The sequence below is a fragment of the Oncorhynchus kisutch genome, linkage group LG10 (assembly GCF_002021735.2).
Source record: "Oncorhynchus kisutch isolate 150728-3 linkage group LG10, Okis_V2, whole genome shotgun sequence".
NCBI lineage: Eukaryota > Metazoa > Chordata > Actinopteri > Salmoniformes > Salmonidae > Oncorhynchus > Oncorhynchus kisutch.
In genome coordinates this window covers 59,605,527-59,623,022 of record NC_034183.2, presented here as the reverse complement: position 1 = coordinate 59,623,022, position 17,496 = coordinate 59,605,527, and the positions used below count along the sequence as shown (strand labels likewise).

General features: G+C 41.6%; 1 protein-coding gene across 1 annotated transcript in view; it reads right to left on the bottom strand.

The window, feature by feature from the left end:
• The window catches only part of LOC116375878 (glutamate receptor ionotropic, NMDA 2B), a 44,128-nt gene that overhangs the window by 21,110 nt on the left and 5,522 nt on the right, over positions 1-17,496 (bottom strand). Inside the window, exon 2 of the mRNA XM_031834348.1 lies at positions 10,239-10,346. Coding sequence (XP_031690208.1) covers positions 10,239-10,265 — 27 coding nt within the window. The 5' untranslated portion in view covers positions 10,266-10,346. The remainder of the gene's footprint in view (positions 1-10,238; positions 10,347-17,496) is intronic.

Here is a 17,496-nt window from a genome sequence, read left to right as displayed (position 1 = left end):
AGGGTCTGACGGTGTGAACGTATCAGGGTCTGGCGTTGTGAACGTATCAGGGTCTGGCGGTGGGAACGTATCAGGGTCTGGCGGTGGGAACGTATCAGGGTCTGGCGGTGGGAACGTATCAGGGTCTGCCGGTGGGAACGTATCAGGGTCTGGCGTTGTGAACGTATCAGGGTCTGCCGGTGGGAACGTATCAGGGTCTGCCGGTGGGAACGTATCAGGGTCTGCCGGTGGGAACGTATCAGGGTCTGGCAGTGTGAATGTATCAGGGTCTGGCGGTGTACGTATCAGGGTCTGGCGGTGTACGTATCAGGGTCTGGCGGTGTGAACGTATCAGGGTCTGGCGGTGGGAACGTATCAGGGTCTGCCGGTGGGAACGTATCAGGGTCTGGCGGTGTGAATGTGGCCTAATTGTCTCAGCATTCTAGGTGGTGAATATTTGTGACTGTGGCTTCATTTAGCACCCCACCGTCTTCCTATAGGGGCTTTATTTACAGTCTGTTCTCCACCCCCTCCGCCCTCATACCTCCCCCACTGCTACTCCTCCCAGCACTCCTCTCAGCCACCAACTTTAATTCACCCCTCCTCCCCCATTCCTCTCTGGTCATGGTTAATTAATTGCCAAGCTGTTCACTGCCGATGCCAACTGTAACATAGACAAACACTGATACGTTGATACCCACATACATTCACGCTCGCCGACTCCCCTGACAGAAAACTCCCTTGGTCCAGTATTGAAAGATGTTATAGGACAATAATGGAGATGTTATACAGTACTTTCAGAATTCACACCCCTACAAATTCTAACATTAGTAAAATACAAAAATACAAAAATACAAAGACTAATAAAACACTAATATATCTTGACGAGAAACAGTTGAAGTCAGAAATGTACATACACCTTAGCCAAATACATTTAAACTCAGTTTTTCACAATTCATGACATTTAATCCCAGTAAACATTCCTCGTTTTAGGTCAATTAGGATCACCACTTTATTTTAAGAATGTTAAATGTCAGAATAATAGCAGAGAGAATGATTTATTTCAGCTTTAATGTCTTTCATCACATTCCCAGTGGGTCAGAAGTTTACAAAAACTCAATTGGTATTTGGTAGCATTGCCATTAAATTGTTTAACTTGGGTCAAACGTTTCAGATAGCCTTCCACAAGCTTCCCACAATAAGTTGGGTGAATTTTGGCCCATTCCTCCTGACAGAGCTGGTGTAACTGAGTCAGGTCTGTAGGCCTCCTTGCCCGCACACGCTTTTTCAGTTCTGCCCACACATTTTCTATAGGATTGAGATCAGGGCTTTGTGATGGCCACTCCAATACCTGGACTTTGTTGTCCTTAAGCCATTTTGCCACAACTTTGGAAGTATACTTGGGGTCCTTGTCCATTTGGAAGACCCATTTGCAACCACGCTTTAACTTCCTGACTGATGTCTTGAGATGTTGCTTCAATATATCCACATCATTTTCTTTCCTCATGATGTCATCTATTTTGTGAAGTGCACCAGTCCCTCCTGCAGCAAACCACCCCCACAACATGATGCTGTCACCCCCGTTCTTCACGGTTAGGATGGTTCTTCGGCTTGCAAGCCTCCCCCTTTTTCCTCCAAACATAACAATGGTCATTATGGCCAAACAGTTATATTTTTGTTTCATCAAACCAGAGGACATTTCTCCAAAAAGTACAATCTTTGTCCCCATGTGCAGTTGCAAACTGGAGCAGTGGCTTCTTCCTTGCTGAGCGGTCTTTCAGGTCATGTCGATATAGGACTCATTTTACTGTGGATATAGATACTTTTGTACCTGTTTCCTCCAGCATCTTCACAAGGTCCTTTGCTGTTTTTCTGGGATTGATTCGCACTTTGCGCACCAAAGTATGTTCATTTCTAGGAGACAGAATGTGTCTCCTTCCTGAGCGGTATGACAGCTGTGTGTTCCCATGGTGTTTATACTTGTGTACTATTGTTTGTACAGATGAATGTGGTACCTCAGGCGTTTGGAAATGGCTCCCAAGGATGAACCAGACTTGTGGAGGTCTACAATTCTTTTTCTGAGGTCTTGGCTGATTCATTTTTATTTTCCCATGATGTCAAGCAAAGAGGCACTGAGTTTGAAGGTAGGCCTTGAAATACATCCACAGGTACACCTCCAATTGACTCAAATTATATCAATTTGCCTATGAGAAGCTTCTAAAGCCATTTTCCAAGCTGTTTAAAAGCAGTCAACTTAGTGGATGTAAACTTCTGACCCACTGGAATTGTGATACAGTGAATTGTATATTAAATAATCTGTCTGTAAACAATTGTTGAGAAAATTGCTTGTCTCATGCACAAAGTAGATGTCCTAATCTACTTGCCAAAACAATAGTTTGTTAACAAGAAATTTGTGGAGTGGTTGAAAAATAAGTTTTAATGACTCCAACCTAAGTTTATGTAAACTTCCAACTTCAACTGTAAGTATTCAACCACCTGCGTTAATACGTGTTAGAATCACATTTGGCAGTGAATACAGCTGTGAGTCTTTCTGGGTAAGTTCTTAAGAGCTTTCCACACCTGGATTGTGCAACATTTATCATTATTCTTTTCAAAGTTCTCCATGCTCTGTCAAATTGGTTGTTGGTCATTGCTAGACAACCATTTTCAGACAAATTTAAGTAAAAACGGTCAATTTAAGTCAAAACTCAGGAACATTCACCGTCTTCTTGGTAAGCAACTCCAGTGTAGATTTGGCCTTGTGTTTTAGGTTATTATCATGCTGAAAGGTGAATTCATCACCCAGTGTCTGGTGGAAAGGAGACTTAACAAGGTTTTCCTTTAGGATTTTGCCTGTTCCTATCTACATTCCATTTATCTTTTATCCTGAAAAAGTTCCCAGTCCTTAACAATTACAAGCAAACCCATAACATGATGCATTCACTGCTGTGCTTGAAAATATGGAGAGTGGTGCTCAGTAATGTGTTGTTTTGGATTTGTCCCAAACACAACACTTTGTATTAAGGACAAAAGGTTAATTGCTTTGCCATATTTTTTGCAGTATTACTTTAGTGCCTTGTTGCCAACAGTATGCATGTTTTGGAATATTTTTTATTCTGTACAGGCTTTCTTCACTCTGTCAATTAGGTTAGTATTGTGGAGTAACTACTGTACAATGTTGTTAATCCATCCTCGGTTTTCTCCTATCACAGCCATTCAATTCTAACTGTTTTTAAGCCAAAATTGGCCTCATTTTCCTGAGCAGTTTCCTTCCTCTCCGGCAACTGAGTTAGGAAGGACCTCTGTATTTTTGTAGTGACTGGGTGAATTATTGATACATCATTCAAAGTGTAATTAATAACTTCACCATTCTCAAAGGGATATTCAATGTTGACTGAGGGACCTTACGACTGGGGTACAGAGATGAAGTAGTCATTCAAAAACCATGTTATTAAGCAGTATTATTGCCAACTCCGTGGTTGTGCCACCAGAGACTCTGGGTTCGAGCCCAGGCTCTGTCGCAGCTGGCCGCGACCGGGAGGTCCATGGGGCGACGCACAATTGGCCCAGCGTCGTCCGGGTTAGGGAGGGTTTGGCCGGCAGGGATATCCTTGTCTCATCGCGCACTAGTGAATCCTGTGGCGGGCCGGGCGCAGTGCACGCTGACCAGGTCGCCAGGTGTATGGTGTTTCCACTGACACATTGGTGCGGCTGGCTTCCGGGTTGGATGTGCGTTGTGTCAAGAAGCAGTGAGGCTAGGTTAGGTTGTGTTTCAGAGGACGCATGGCTCTCGACCTTCGCCTCTCCTGAGTCCGTATGGGAGTTGCAGCGATAAGACAAGACTGTAACTACTACTAATTGGATACCACGAAATTGGAGAAAAAGGAAAACATTTTTTTTATATAAAATAAAAAAGCAGTATTATTGCACACAGAGTGAGTCCATGAAACTTATTGCATGACTTTTTAGGCTTAGTTATTGACTGAAGACATTTCAGCTTTTCATTTTTTATTAATTTGTAAAACATTTGAAAAACATAATTCCACTTTGACATTAAGAGTTATTGTGTGCAAGCCAGTGACAACATATCTAAATGTAATACACTTTAAATTCAGGCTGTAAAACAGCACAATATGGAAAAAGTCAAGGTGTGTGAAGTGAGTACCGTCTGTATTTATCAAGGGGGAGGTGCGTCCCGGAAACTAAGTAGCAGATCATCCACATTACCCGGCAGTTTAACTTCGTTGAATTTGGGACACTTTGCACTGAGGTGTTTAAGCAGCCACTGTGTTTGAAATGTTTCGCTTGCATGGCTGAGCGGCGGTTGAGAAAAGATTCTAAATAAGTTTTGACAATTATTCAGTTTGCTTCCCAGATTAAAAAAAAAGTCAGGAGGGGGAAAATCTAAATGAAATACTGAAAATGTTGCATGTATTCAACCTGGGGTTTGAAACTCAGTTGCGTTGCAGTTAAGCAGCGGTTTTGGCTAAATAGAAAATGACAAGAGAAACTGAGTGTTCCCTATAATACAGTGGTTAGAGTAAATCTGTGCAAATTAATCTGTGGGAGGGTGACATCCACAGGGCAAAGCAGTGGTGCTGTGCTTTTATAATCCAACCTTGATAAACAATATTCATTAGCTCTCAACCATGTTCGGCTTCAGTAATCAATGAGAGTTACACGTGAAATTGATTGAAAACATGTAATTATTTATACCAGAGGGCTTCAAATCATGATGTTGTGCTGCATTGGCTGTTCTCAGAAATTCAATTATTGTGTTGTGCTGCATTGGCTGTTCTCAGATATTATAGTATCACACACTTTGACGAGCGTGTTGAGATTGAACCCACCTGTTTTCAATTATACTCGATGCTGGTTACAGTGTGGCAACTTCTATACAATGTAACCTCCTTGAGTGTGTCATTGTTTCATCAAGACACCGCTCCCTCTCCCTAATATAGGCTCAACCAGTTATTCCTCTCAGTGGTAAATATATGTCTGCAGTGCCCAACACTCACAGCTCATTGCTGCCACATTTCACAGATCTTGACAGTAACTGGATGGTAATCTCTCAGGGGAGAATTAGGTTCTTATTGGCAGTTGTGCTTGGAAAACTCATGGGGGCAATTTTCCCTAACACAGTCCAATCAATAACTTCTAATATTAAGTACTAGTCACATCAATCCTTCTGATTCCTTAGGGTGGCAGGGGTTGCTGGCTGGCGGGGTTACTCCAGCAACGTGTCCATTAACTATGACATTTCAATACCAGTGGGAAGAGAGGCTGGACTGTGGCAGTGACAGCCTCTCAGAAAAACCTGCACTTCATGATGGACAAGGGTCACTCACTTGGTATATTTGTACTGTACATTATATGATTGTGACATCACAAATGGGCTTTTAGGAATGTAAGTGTTTTGCTTGGTTGATATGGCAAACTTATAATGTATCAGAACACAGAGTAATGTGCAAAATACTGTACTGAGCCTACTTCTTTGATAGGATGAATTAAACCACAGTCCATCTCAAAGATTACATTTTTACCCAGAGACCACTGCCACTGTAGTTAAGCAAAGGTAAAAATGTTGAATAACATTACTTTCACATTCGTAAGATTCATGAGCGTAGAAAACGCTATGGTAATCTCATACAGCAAATATAGCACCTGTCTTGGTATTTTCAAACAGAGCGTTCCCTTTAAAGCTGTGGTTAGTCTGTGAACATTCATATTAATGCATCATGCAGCTTCCACACAGGTCGTGAAGCTTAACGTTTTTGTTACTTCAAAAACGTGTGGGACATTTGAATAAAACTAACTCCCTGTGGCTCAAGTTTAGTGCAGCAAGGCCTGGATTTGTATGTCCAGGACCACAACATCGTTGCTGTGTTGATTCAGTTGAAGTCGGAAGTTTACATACACTTTGGTTGGAGTCATTAAAACTCATTTTTCAACCACTCCACAAATTTCTTGTTAACAAACTATAGTTTTGGCAAGTCGGTTAGGACATCTACTTTGTGCATGAGACTAGTAATTTTTCCCAATTTTTTTTACAGACATTATTTCACATGTAATTCACTGTATCACAATTCCAGTGGGTCAGAAGTTTATATCCACTAAGTTGACTGTGCCTTTAAACAGCTTAGAAAATTCCAGAAAATGATGTCATGGCTTTAGAAGCTTCTCATAGGTAAATTGATATAATTTGAGTCAATTGGAGGTGTACCTGTGGATGTATTTCAAGGCCTACCTTCAAACTCAGTGCCTCTTTGCTTGACATCATGGGAATATAAAAATGAATCAGCCAAGACCTCAGAAAAATAATTGTACAAGTCTGGTTCATCCTTTGGAGCCATTTCCAAATGCCTAAAGGTACCACGTTCATCTGTACAAACAATAGTACGCAAGTATAAACACCATTGGAACACGCAGCCGTTACACTGCTCAGGAAGGAGACGGGTTCTGTCTCCTAGAGATGAACGTACTTTGGTGCGAATAGTGCAAATCAATCCCAGAACAACAGTAAAGGACCTTGTGAAGATGCTGGAGGAAACAGGTACAAAAGTATCTATATCCACAGTAAAACGAGTCCTATATCGACATGACCTGAAAGGCCGCTCAGCAAGGAAGAAGCCACTGCTCCAAAACCGCCATAGTCTGTTTTTCTAAGGTTTGCAACTGCACATGGGGACAAAGATTGTAAATTTTGGAGAAATGTCCTCTGGTCTGATGAAACAAAAATAGAACTGTTTGGTCATAATGACCATCGTTATGTTTGGAGGAAAACGAGGGAGGCTTGCAAGCCGAAGAACACCATCTCAACTGTGAAGCACTGGGTGGCAGCATCATGTTGTGGGGGTGTTTTGCTGCAGGAGGGTCTGGAGCAATTCACAAAATAGATGGCAACATGAGAAAGGAAAATGATGTGGATATATTGAAGCAACATCTCAGGACATCAGTCAGGAAGTCAAAGCTTGGTCGCAAATGGGTCTTCCAAATGGACAAGGACCCCAAGCTTACTTCCAAAGTTGTGGCAAAATGGCTTAAGGACAACAAAGTCAAGGTATTGGAGTGGCCATCACAAAGCCCTGACCTCAATCCTATAGATATTTGTGGGCAGAACTGACAAAGCGTGTTGCTTCAATATATCCACATAATTTTCCTTCCTCATGTAGCAATCTATTTTGTGAAGTGCACCAGTCCCTCCTGCAGCAAAGCACCCCCACAACATGATGCTGCCACCCCCATGCTTCAAGGTTAGGATGGTGTTCTTCGGCTTGCAAGCCTCCCCCTTTTTCTCCAAACATAGCGATGGTCATTATGGCCAAACAGTTCTATTTTTGTTTCATCAGACCAGAGGACATTTCTCCAAAAACTACAATCTTTGTCCCCATGTGCAGATGCAACCCGTAGTCTGGCTTTTTTATGGTTGTTTTGGAGCAGTGGCTTCTTCCTTGCTGAGCGGCCTTTAAGGTTATGTCGATATAGGACTCTTTTTACTGTGGATATAGATCATTTTGTACCTGTTTCCTCCAGCATCTTCACAAGGTCCTTTGCTGTTGTACTGGGATTGATTCGCACTTTGCGCACCAAAATACATTCATCTCTAGGAGACAGAACGCGTCTCCTTCTTGAGTGGTGTAACGGCTGCGTGTTCCCATGGTGTTTATACTTGCGTACTATTGTTTGTACAGATGAACATGGTACCTTCAGGCATTTGGAAATTGCTCCCAAGGATGAACCAGACTTGTGGAGGTCTAAAAAAAAAAATCTGAGGTCTTGGCTGATTTCTTTTGATTTTCCCATGAGGCAATGAGAGGCAATGAGTGTGAAGGTAGGCCTTGAAATACATCCACAGGTACAACTCCAATTGACTCAAATTATGTCAATTAGCCTATCAGAAGCTTCTAAAGCCATGACATAATTTTATGGAATTTTCCAACCTGTTTAAAGGCACAGTCAACTTAGTGTATGGAAACTTCTGATCCACTGGAATTGTGATACAGTGAATTATAAGTGGAATAATCTGTCTGTAAACAATTGTTTGAAAAATTACTTGTCTCATGCATAAAGTAGATGTCCTAACCAACTTGCCAAAACAATAGCTTGTTAACAAGAAATTTGTGGAGTGGTTGAAAAATATGTTTTAATGACGCCAATGTAAGTGTATGTAAACTTCCAACTTCAACTGTACATCTACAGAATTTTGAAGAATAGTCTTAGTCTCTTCACTATCCTTCCCTCCACCTTTCTGCTAACTAACTCTCAGGATCAAAATCTTGCCTCTTTTTATGGATAAGTTGAAAGAAAAGTCCTCTCCCTCTCCCTCTCTATTCAGCAAAGAGGGTAAAGCAGTATAAAACACTGGAGCAGGTGTCAAGATATTGACAAGATATATAACTCCATGTGTAGTAAGTCTTACTCATCCTTTAATCTTTTAATTAGGTTTTATGGTGAGAGGTAGGGCAGAGTGTGCTTATTTTAGAATGTTTCAGACTATTTTCAAGATCAAAGGTTGTAGCTGTATTGTATTGTATATGCCACTGCATGTCTACCTCTGACATGTATTGGGATCCATGCTTGTATGTGCTGCTTGAGAGTCTATTTTTAAACTGCTTTGATGACTTAGTAAAAGAAAACACAATTTTTTAAAAAGGTTTCCTTTCTACTAGTTCAAATAGCAATCTATTCTCTTGCTCTCCATCTGCTTCGAGACCGTTCTCTCCATCAGTCAAAAGAAAAGTGACTAACGCAAGAGCCAAGCCACAGAGCATTGAAACATAACTGTGCATGGCAATGACAAAGGCTACAGTAATACAATAAAGAGAATAAATCCCATTTGTAATCGGTATACATGAGCTACAGATACAACCTAAAACAGATCTATGAACTAGAATTCTGATAGACCAATATCCTTATTCAAACCATTATTCTAAAACGTCCTATTTAGCTTCTAAGCTTCATAAAAGATTAGAGAGAAAATAAATGATTGAATTTAGGCCTAATAGCCTCATGTAGAAAAATATTGCTATTAAAAAGGCTTAAACAGACTCGATGTAAAAGTCGGTGGAGTTGAAACGGAGTAGTGAAATGGATAATATTATTCAATAATATTGCTGATTTGGTTATGTTCTATATCAATGCTAGGTCTAATAATGCAGCAGTTAGTAACACAGTATAGAGTGTTCCATGAACAGTAAAGAAGGCCGTTGTTAAGGGCGGTGCTTTTCAGTCATAGTAGTAATAGCATTTGTAGTGTGCTCATATCTAGAGCCCATAAGAGAATAATTTAGTTTCTCAGTCTCACACTCCGTACAGTAGCTCAGTCTCTTGAAAGTCACGCCCGATTAACAGTGCACGGAGAAAAAGACGATAGGAGGGTGGAAAAGGGGGAGAGCGTACGTTCAAAGTCAAAATGATAGTGAGAGTCAGAGGATGCATATGAGAGAGGGAACGAGTGTTTAGAGAGAGATGAGCTGAACGCATTGCAAAGAGGAAAATATGAAAAATATGATAATGGCTCTGGTTGATAATAGCTGTTTATGGGCCATTATTTACTGTTTCTGTATTCATATACGTAGCGAGCCCAATCTCAGTCGGACTTCAGGGAATAACAAATGTCTTCTTCATCTTATCACACATAACAAAACACAGACACACAGATAGGCCTACATACAAAATCTGCACACAATCTACACACGAACAAGCACTCACAGATGGGCACACCCTTTTGCGTCAAAGTCTCATTCAACAAATCCTTTAATTGCTTGATCAATATCTGTAGAGCCATGCAAATTAAGCCAGTAGTCAATAGCGGCTAGGTCAGGTTGAATAACCAAGTAAAGCTCACACACTGAAGCAGTCCATTGATTAAAAAATGCACCACGCTAAAATCCTGTGCCCCTTTCCACCACAAGGCCTGCAGGTCTCACCCTGCACCACTAGCACCACCTCCACATTGATGTGTTTATGCGCGAGATTGCAGTTTTATGGGACACCAAAAATGTGTAACTTGGAGATGTTGTAGAATTTGAGATGATGTTGTTGACTCATTTTCACAGACGAGCAGAAGAATATCAACACGAGACAAACTCTCATGCATGCAGTATCCCCAATGTGTAAACTACAGTGTGTGACTAACACACACACACACACACACACACACACACACACACACACACACACACACACACACACAGGGATGAGTGGGTAGTTGCTGTAAGACAATAATAGTTTAAAAAAGGTCCATCAGTGTGTCCTACCTTGTGTATTGGCAGCCAAAATGTCATCCCTGCTTCTCAGAAGTAGCATGATGGTGTGGCCTGGGACTCCTCTCTCCCTCTCATAGCCTCAGACTGAGGGAGGGTGAACTGAGATGCACACACATGGAAAAAGACAAGAAAGAGATGATTCACAATAGCCTAATCAAAAACTTCAAAACGGCTCTGTCATTGAACGATAACACAGGAACCTGTTACATCTACAAACCAAGTAGCATTGAAGTATGTATTACATTATGACAGTTCATTTACATTTTGATGACTATAATGATACTGTGCATGCAGGCCTGAATATCCAAAGAGCGTGTCTAAATGGAAGGCTTTATAGAAAAAGACTCAACACATCAATAAGGTATGAGACACATGAGGTAATATGAGCCATATTTTTGGTCTTGAATTTGATTTAATACTACATTGATCTCTTGATATCATTGTGTACATAGGCCTCTGAGATAGGCTAGCTCTTGAGAACCCAAGGATGGCCTAAGGGGGCTTACAGCTCCCCACTCTTGGGTTCTCAACTGAAGGTACAGACCACAGCAGGGTCCATGTTAATAACTACAATCCCGATGCTCTGTTTTAATATTCGTAAACGTTAATAATCCTCACTTGCGATACATTTTTGGAAACATAAAGCCCTCTATTCTCAAATCAAAAATACCTTCACAAATGCAAAATATACAATTACTGTTTAAAGTGGTTTTAACACAGCTGCAGTCAACAGTAATTTTCAGTTACAACACTATTCTGACGTCCTTTTTCTGTTACACACAGGTGTTCGGAGACACTTCGATAGCTAATTAAAACAGGTGGTCGCCTCTGTCTTCCGTAAACAAGGGCTGTAACATGGAAATATGGCTGCCCTAACCCTATATATTTAAATGTTTTATTCATTTAGCAGATGCTCCTATATACAGAGATTTGCAGAAGCCATTAAGGTTAAGTGCCTTGCTCAAAGGGCACATTGACAGATTTCTCACCTAGTCAGCTCAGGGATTTGAACCAGCAACCTTTCGCTCTAAACCACAAGGCTACCTGCCGCCCCTGTAAGGGTGTAGTAACTATTTTTTGATGTATTATTATTCTTTCTCACGGATGTGAAAGTTAAGTTCTACATTTTTCCAAAACCGTATGGCAAGCGAGGCATAGTGACGTTCAGACAAAGCTTCAGAACAGTGTCGGAGCCTTTGTCTTGGGCGGCAGACAGGTTTATGGACAAACATTATACAGTGCCTTCAGAAAGTATTCACAACACCTGACTTTTTTCACATTTTATTGTGTTACAAAGTGGGATTAAAATGGATTTAATTGTAATTGTTTATCAATGATCTACACAAAATACTGTAGTTATAGTGGAGAAGGTCCAACATTATTATTTTTTAAATGTATGAAACATAAAATATGTCATATATTTTGATTAGATAAGTATTCAATCCATGTTAGATTCCCCTTTGTCAGCAATTACAGATGTGAGTCTGAGTAAATCTGCCTGTCCCTATTCGTTAGGCTTAGGGTCATTGTCCTTCGCCCCAGTCTGAGGTCCTGAGTGCTCTGGAGCAGGTTTTCATCAAGGACCTCTCTGTACTTTGCTCCGGTAATCTATCCCTTGATCCTGACTAGTGTCCCAGTCCATGCCGCTGTAAAACATCCCCACAGCATGATGCTGCCACCATACTTTATCGCAGGGATGGTGCCAGGTTTCCTCCAGACGTGACGCTAGGCATTCAGGCCAAAGAGTTCAATCTTGGTTTCATTAGACCAGAGAATCTCATTTCTCATGGTCTGAGAGTCCTTTAAGTGCCTTTTGGCAAACACCAAGCGGGCTGCCATGTGCCTTTAACTGAGGAGTGGCTTCTGTCTGGCCACTCTACCATAAAGGCCTGATTGGTGGAGTGCTGCAGAGATGATTGTCATTTTCAATGGCTGTTAGAAGTTGCTGGATATTGGAGGGAATTGGAACATGCTGTCGTACACATTGATCCAGAGCATCCCACACATGCTCAATGGATGGCAAGTCTGGTATGCAGGCCATTGACGAACTGTGCCATTTTCAGCTTCCGGGAATTGTGTACAGATTCTTGCCACCATGGGGCACTCTGTTCACAACGCTGATATCAGCAAACCGCTCACCCACACAACGCCATACGTCTGCCATTTGCCCGGTTCAGGTAAAACCGGGATTCATCCATCCATCCAGTGTGCCAGTGACCATTGACGGAGAGCATTTGCCCCTGAACTCGGTTACGACCGCGAACTGCAGTCAGGTCAAGACTATGGTGAGGATGACAAGCACGCAGATGAGCTTCCCTGAGATGGTTTCTGACAGTTTGTGCAGAAATTCTTCGGTTGTGCAAACCCACAGTTTCATCAGCTGTCTGGATGACTGGTCTCAGACAATCCAGCAGGTGAAGAGGCCGGATGTGGAGGTCCTCGGCTGGTGTGGTTAAACGTGATCTGCGTATGTGAGGCCGTTTGCACGTACTGCCAAATTCTCCAAAACGACGTTGGAGGCGGCTTATGGTAGAGAAATTAACATTCAATTCCCTAGCAAGAGCTCTGGTGGACATTTCTGAAGCATAGCAATTGCAAGCTCTCTCAAAACGTGAGACATCTTTGGCATTGTGTTGTGTGTCAAAACTGCACACTTTAATGTGGCCTTTAATTGTCCGCAGCACAAGGCACACACAGAATCTCTAGTGACACAGCTAGCACTGCGATGCAGTGCTTTAGACCACTGCGTCACTCGGGAGGCCCGACTGAGGGACCTTAGAGATAATTGTATGTGTAGGGTACAGAGATAAGATACTCATTCAAAAATAATACTATTATTGAACGCAGAGTGAGTCCATGAAACCTATTATGTAACTTGTCAAGCACATTTTACTCCTGAACTTATTTAGGCTTGCCATAACAAAGGGTACTTATTGACGCAAGACATTTCAGCTTTTCATTTGAAATAATTTGTAAACAATACGAAAAACATAATTCCACTTTGACATGATGAGGTATTATATGCAGGCCAGTGGCAAAATAGGAAGGGTAGCCTAGTGGTTGGAGTGTTGGACTAGTAACCGGAAGGTTGCAAGTTCAAACCCCCGAGCTGACAAGGTACAAATCTGTCGTTCTGCCCCTGAACAGGCAGTTAACCCACTGTTCCCAGGCCGTCATTGAAAATAAGAATTTGTTCTTAACTGACTTGCCTAGTTGAATAAAGGTCAAATAAAAAAATTGAAATGTACATTTAACATGACTGTTTATGAACGGGCTAGAGTATTTTTACCATTATGAAAAAGGAATCTATTAAATGGATGGGGTGGAGTCAATGGCTTACTAGGATACTGCTACAAATGTTCATTACATGTGTCAAAACAAGGTTATTTTAAGCATCTAGTCTACCCCCCCCCCCAAACAATATATAAAATATTATACATAACAGCCTTATTCTAAAATGCATGAAATAAAAAAATGTCCTCAATCTACACACAATACCCCATAATGACAAAGCGAAAAGTTTATTTTAATTTTTTTAGATTTATTTTATTTTTATAAATACCTTATTTGCGTAAGTATTCAGAACCTTTGCTCAAATTGAGCTCAGGTGCATCCTGTTTCCATTGATCATCCTTCAGATGTTTCTACAACTTGATTGGTGTCACACCCTAACCTTAGTATTCTTTGTTTTCCTTGTTATTTTGGTTAGGTCAGGGTGTGACATGGGTGATGTATGTGTTTTTGTCTTGTCTAGGGGTTTCGTATGTTTATAGGGCTGTTCCCTTTCTAGGTAAATTGTATGTCTATGGTTGCCTAGATTGGTTCTCAATTAGAGGCAGCTGTCTATTGTTGTCTCTGATTGGGAACCATATTTAGGCAGCCATATTCTGTGGGTACTTTGTGGGTGATTGTCTATGTTAGTTGCTTGTGTCAGCACAGTTCTTATTATAGCTTCACGGTCGTTATTCGTTATTTGTTTTGTATTCAGTGCTTTTTCTTTAAAACATCATAATGAACACATACCACGCTGCATTTTGGTCCGCTTCTTACGACGATCGTGACAATTGGAGACCACCTGTGGTAAATTCAATTGATTGGACATGATTTGGAAAGGCACACACCTCCCACTGTTGACAAAGCATGTCAGAGCAAAAACCAAGCCTTGAGGTCGAAGGAATTGTCTGTAGAGCTCTGAGACAGGATTGTGTCGAGGCACAGATCTGAGGAAGGGTACCAAAACATGTCTGCAGAATTGAAGGTACCCAAGAACACAGTGGCCTCCATCATTCTTAAATGGAAGAAGTTTTGAACCACCAAGACTCTTCCAAAAACTGAGCCATCGGGGGAGAAGGGCCTTGGTCAAGGAGGTGACCAAGAACCTGATGGTCACTCTAACAGAACTCTAGAGTTCCTCTGTGGAGATGGGAGAAACTTCCAGAAGGACAATCATCTTTTCAGACGGAAGCCACTCCTCAGTAAAAGGCACATGGCAGCCCGCTTGGTGTTTGCCAAAAGGAACCTAAAGACTCTCAGACCATGAGAAACCAGATTCTCTGATCTGATGAAACCAAGATTGAACTATTTGGCCTGAATGCCAAGCGTCACGTCTGGAGGAAACCTGGCACCATTTCTACGGTGAAGCATGGTGGTGGCAGCATCATACTGTGGGGATGTTTTTATGCGGCAGGGACTGGGAGACTAGTCAGGATCGAGGGAAAGATTAACGGAGCAAAGTACAGAGAGATCCTTGATGAAAACCTGCTCCAGAGCTCTGACAACCTCAGACTGGAGCAAAGGTTCACCTTCCAACAGGACAATGACCCTAAGCACACAGCCAAGACAACGCAGGAGTGGCTTCGGGACAAGTCTCTGAATGTTCTTGAGTGGCTCAGCCAGAGCCCAGACTTGAACCCGATCAATAATCTCTGTAGAGACCTAAAAATAGCTGTGCAGCGAGGATCTGCAGAGAAGAATGGGAGAAACTCCCCAAATACATGTGTGCCAAGCTTGTAGCGTCATACCCAAGAAGTCTCGAGGGTGTAATCACTGGTTTTTCAACAAAGTACTGAGTAAATACATTTTTGAATAAGGCTGTAACGTAACAAAATGTGGAAAAAGTCAAGGGTTCTGAATACTTTCCGAAGGCACAGTATGTGGTATAAAATATTACAGGAGTATTACCCTGGTTGCAATGGTTAGACAAGAACCTTTCCAAATGTACCATACCATGTACTGCTCTCCTGTTCTTTTTATGTGTAATTGGCTCGGATTTCAAGTTTAGTTTACCTCCCTCCTGTCCGGCCTACACTATAGCTTTTTCAGTGTTAAACTGAGAATATTAATCGACACCTCATGAGATGGGGCGTTTATTAACGAATTTGGCAGGGCATGAATGGTGTGGAGAGATTCAAAATGTACCTTCCCTTGATTTATCTCCTCGCTAAATCCTAATCCTTTCTATCAGTTGATTGAGAATGTGGTTGGATTTTCGCGCCCTCAAAACAGTTTCAGGGAAAACGGCACGAGCGCTAAATCCTCGTTGGGTCACAGTGTAAAGCGATGTTCAATGTAATTGCTCTCCAAAGCTCGACTTTTCTTTTTTGACCCCTTTTCTGCAATGCCGTATTTGTTGCTATAGAGTTTCCATCTGACTGCAGCGGATCTGTTATTGATGAACAAGGAATAGGGAGGATGGGATAGGTTAGGAACACATTGTAAATGGATGTGCAACCACACCCATGGTGAATTTGGCAATAGACTTCAGAGGTCCTAAATGTGATTCATGGGAACTTCGAGATAGGCATGTGCTTTCTTGCTGGGTCAGACAGACAGTGAATGAGAGCTTCCATTAGAACACTAGGCTCTTTATACCCAGTGTAGGTCCAAAATTCAGCAGGCACTCTGATTGGTGCTTGTACACAACCACACCTGACGCTTCTCTAAACTGACGAGGCCAACAAGTGATGCTGTTTCCCTTCAGTACAAGCAATTATGTATTTTACCCAAACGTACTGTATGTACTAAATTGTCTCCCTTCCCCCTTAGTACAGTAGGAGTGTAATGAATAACTTCTATTAATCCTAATTATACCCATGCATATCTCAAAATACCCTACAAGCAATCTCAATGAATGAATGTGGATTTGTCTGTTCAAGGGCATGTTGCATAGGCCATACTTTAGATAAATAAATGATTCATTAAATATGCTGATAAATAATGAACTATGTCTCTAGGGCAACAGATTGTAAGTTCTATATTTAATAGATTGATAGGCCTCACACCGACACATGCTGTACACCACATAATCACAGACATACACTTAACACATAAACCAAGAGGGTGACCCTAAATGGAAACGTCAGAGAAAAATAGAGAAAGCTACCATCCAGCCACTATTTCTACCCATTAATACACACAAAATGGCATAAATGCTGAACACATTTTCCTGTAGTTATATCCTCCCTTACGTCGTTGTGTCAATACGACTCTTCTTAATCAGTTATGATTCATTATTAAACATACTTTTTATAGCAGATCATGACCCATATTCTCCAGTCTTGGAGTGAATAAACTGCCAATAAATAGTCTCCTCGCCCCATATACTGTCGCTCCCTCCAATCACCAAGTGAGCAAGCCCAGTGTCTGATCCACAGATGCATTCAGTGGGTTGAATGAGAGGGAGACTGACAGATTACTCTAAATTTGAGATGGTTTCATAATCTTAGGGAAGTAAGTAGGCCTAAGACATGGGTTAGGCCCTGTCTGTTAGACAGCATAGCGAGTGACAAAGATTAGGGGTGGTGGAATGGAGATTCTGAATGTTCACAGCCCCTGCTGTGTCCTGGCCTTGCTATTGAGTCAGCAATGTTGACAACGTTGTCTTTTTGATGGAGATCATATGCAAACTTCTATGTTTTAGGATGAAACTCCAGCGTATTTAAATAGTTACTTAGGTTAAACAATTTCAGAACGCATCCTGAATAATTCACGTTCAGTGGTCCTGCAGTGCCAAATGGCATTTTAGAATAGGTCCATTTATGGAAATAATAATATGCCATTCAGCAGACACTTATCTAATGCGACTTGAAACATTTTACATACGAGTGGTCCCAGGGATCCAACTCACAGTCCAGGCGTTGCAAGCCCCATGCTCTACCAACTGAGCTACAGAGGACCTGAATCGATTCAGGATATGCACAGACCACAGGAAGTCAACACATGTGGAACTGAAGCCCAAGAGGATCAGTCC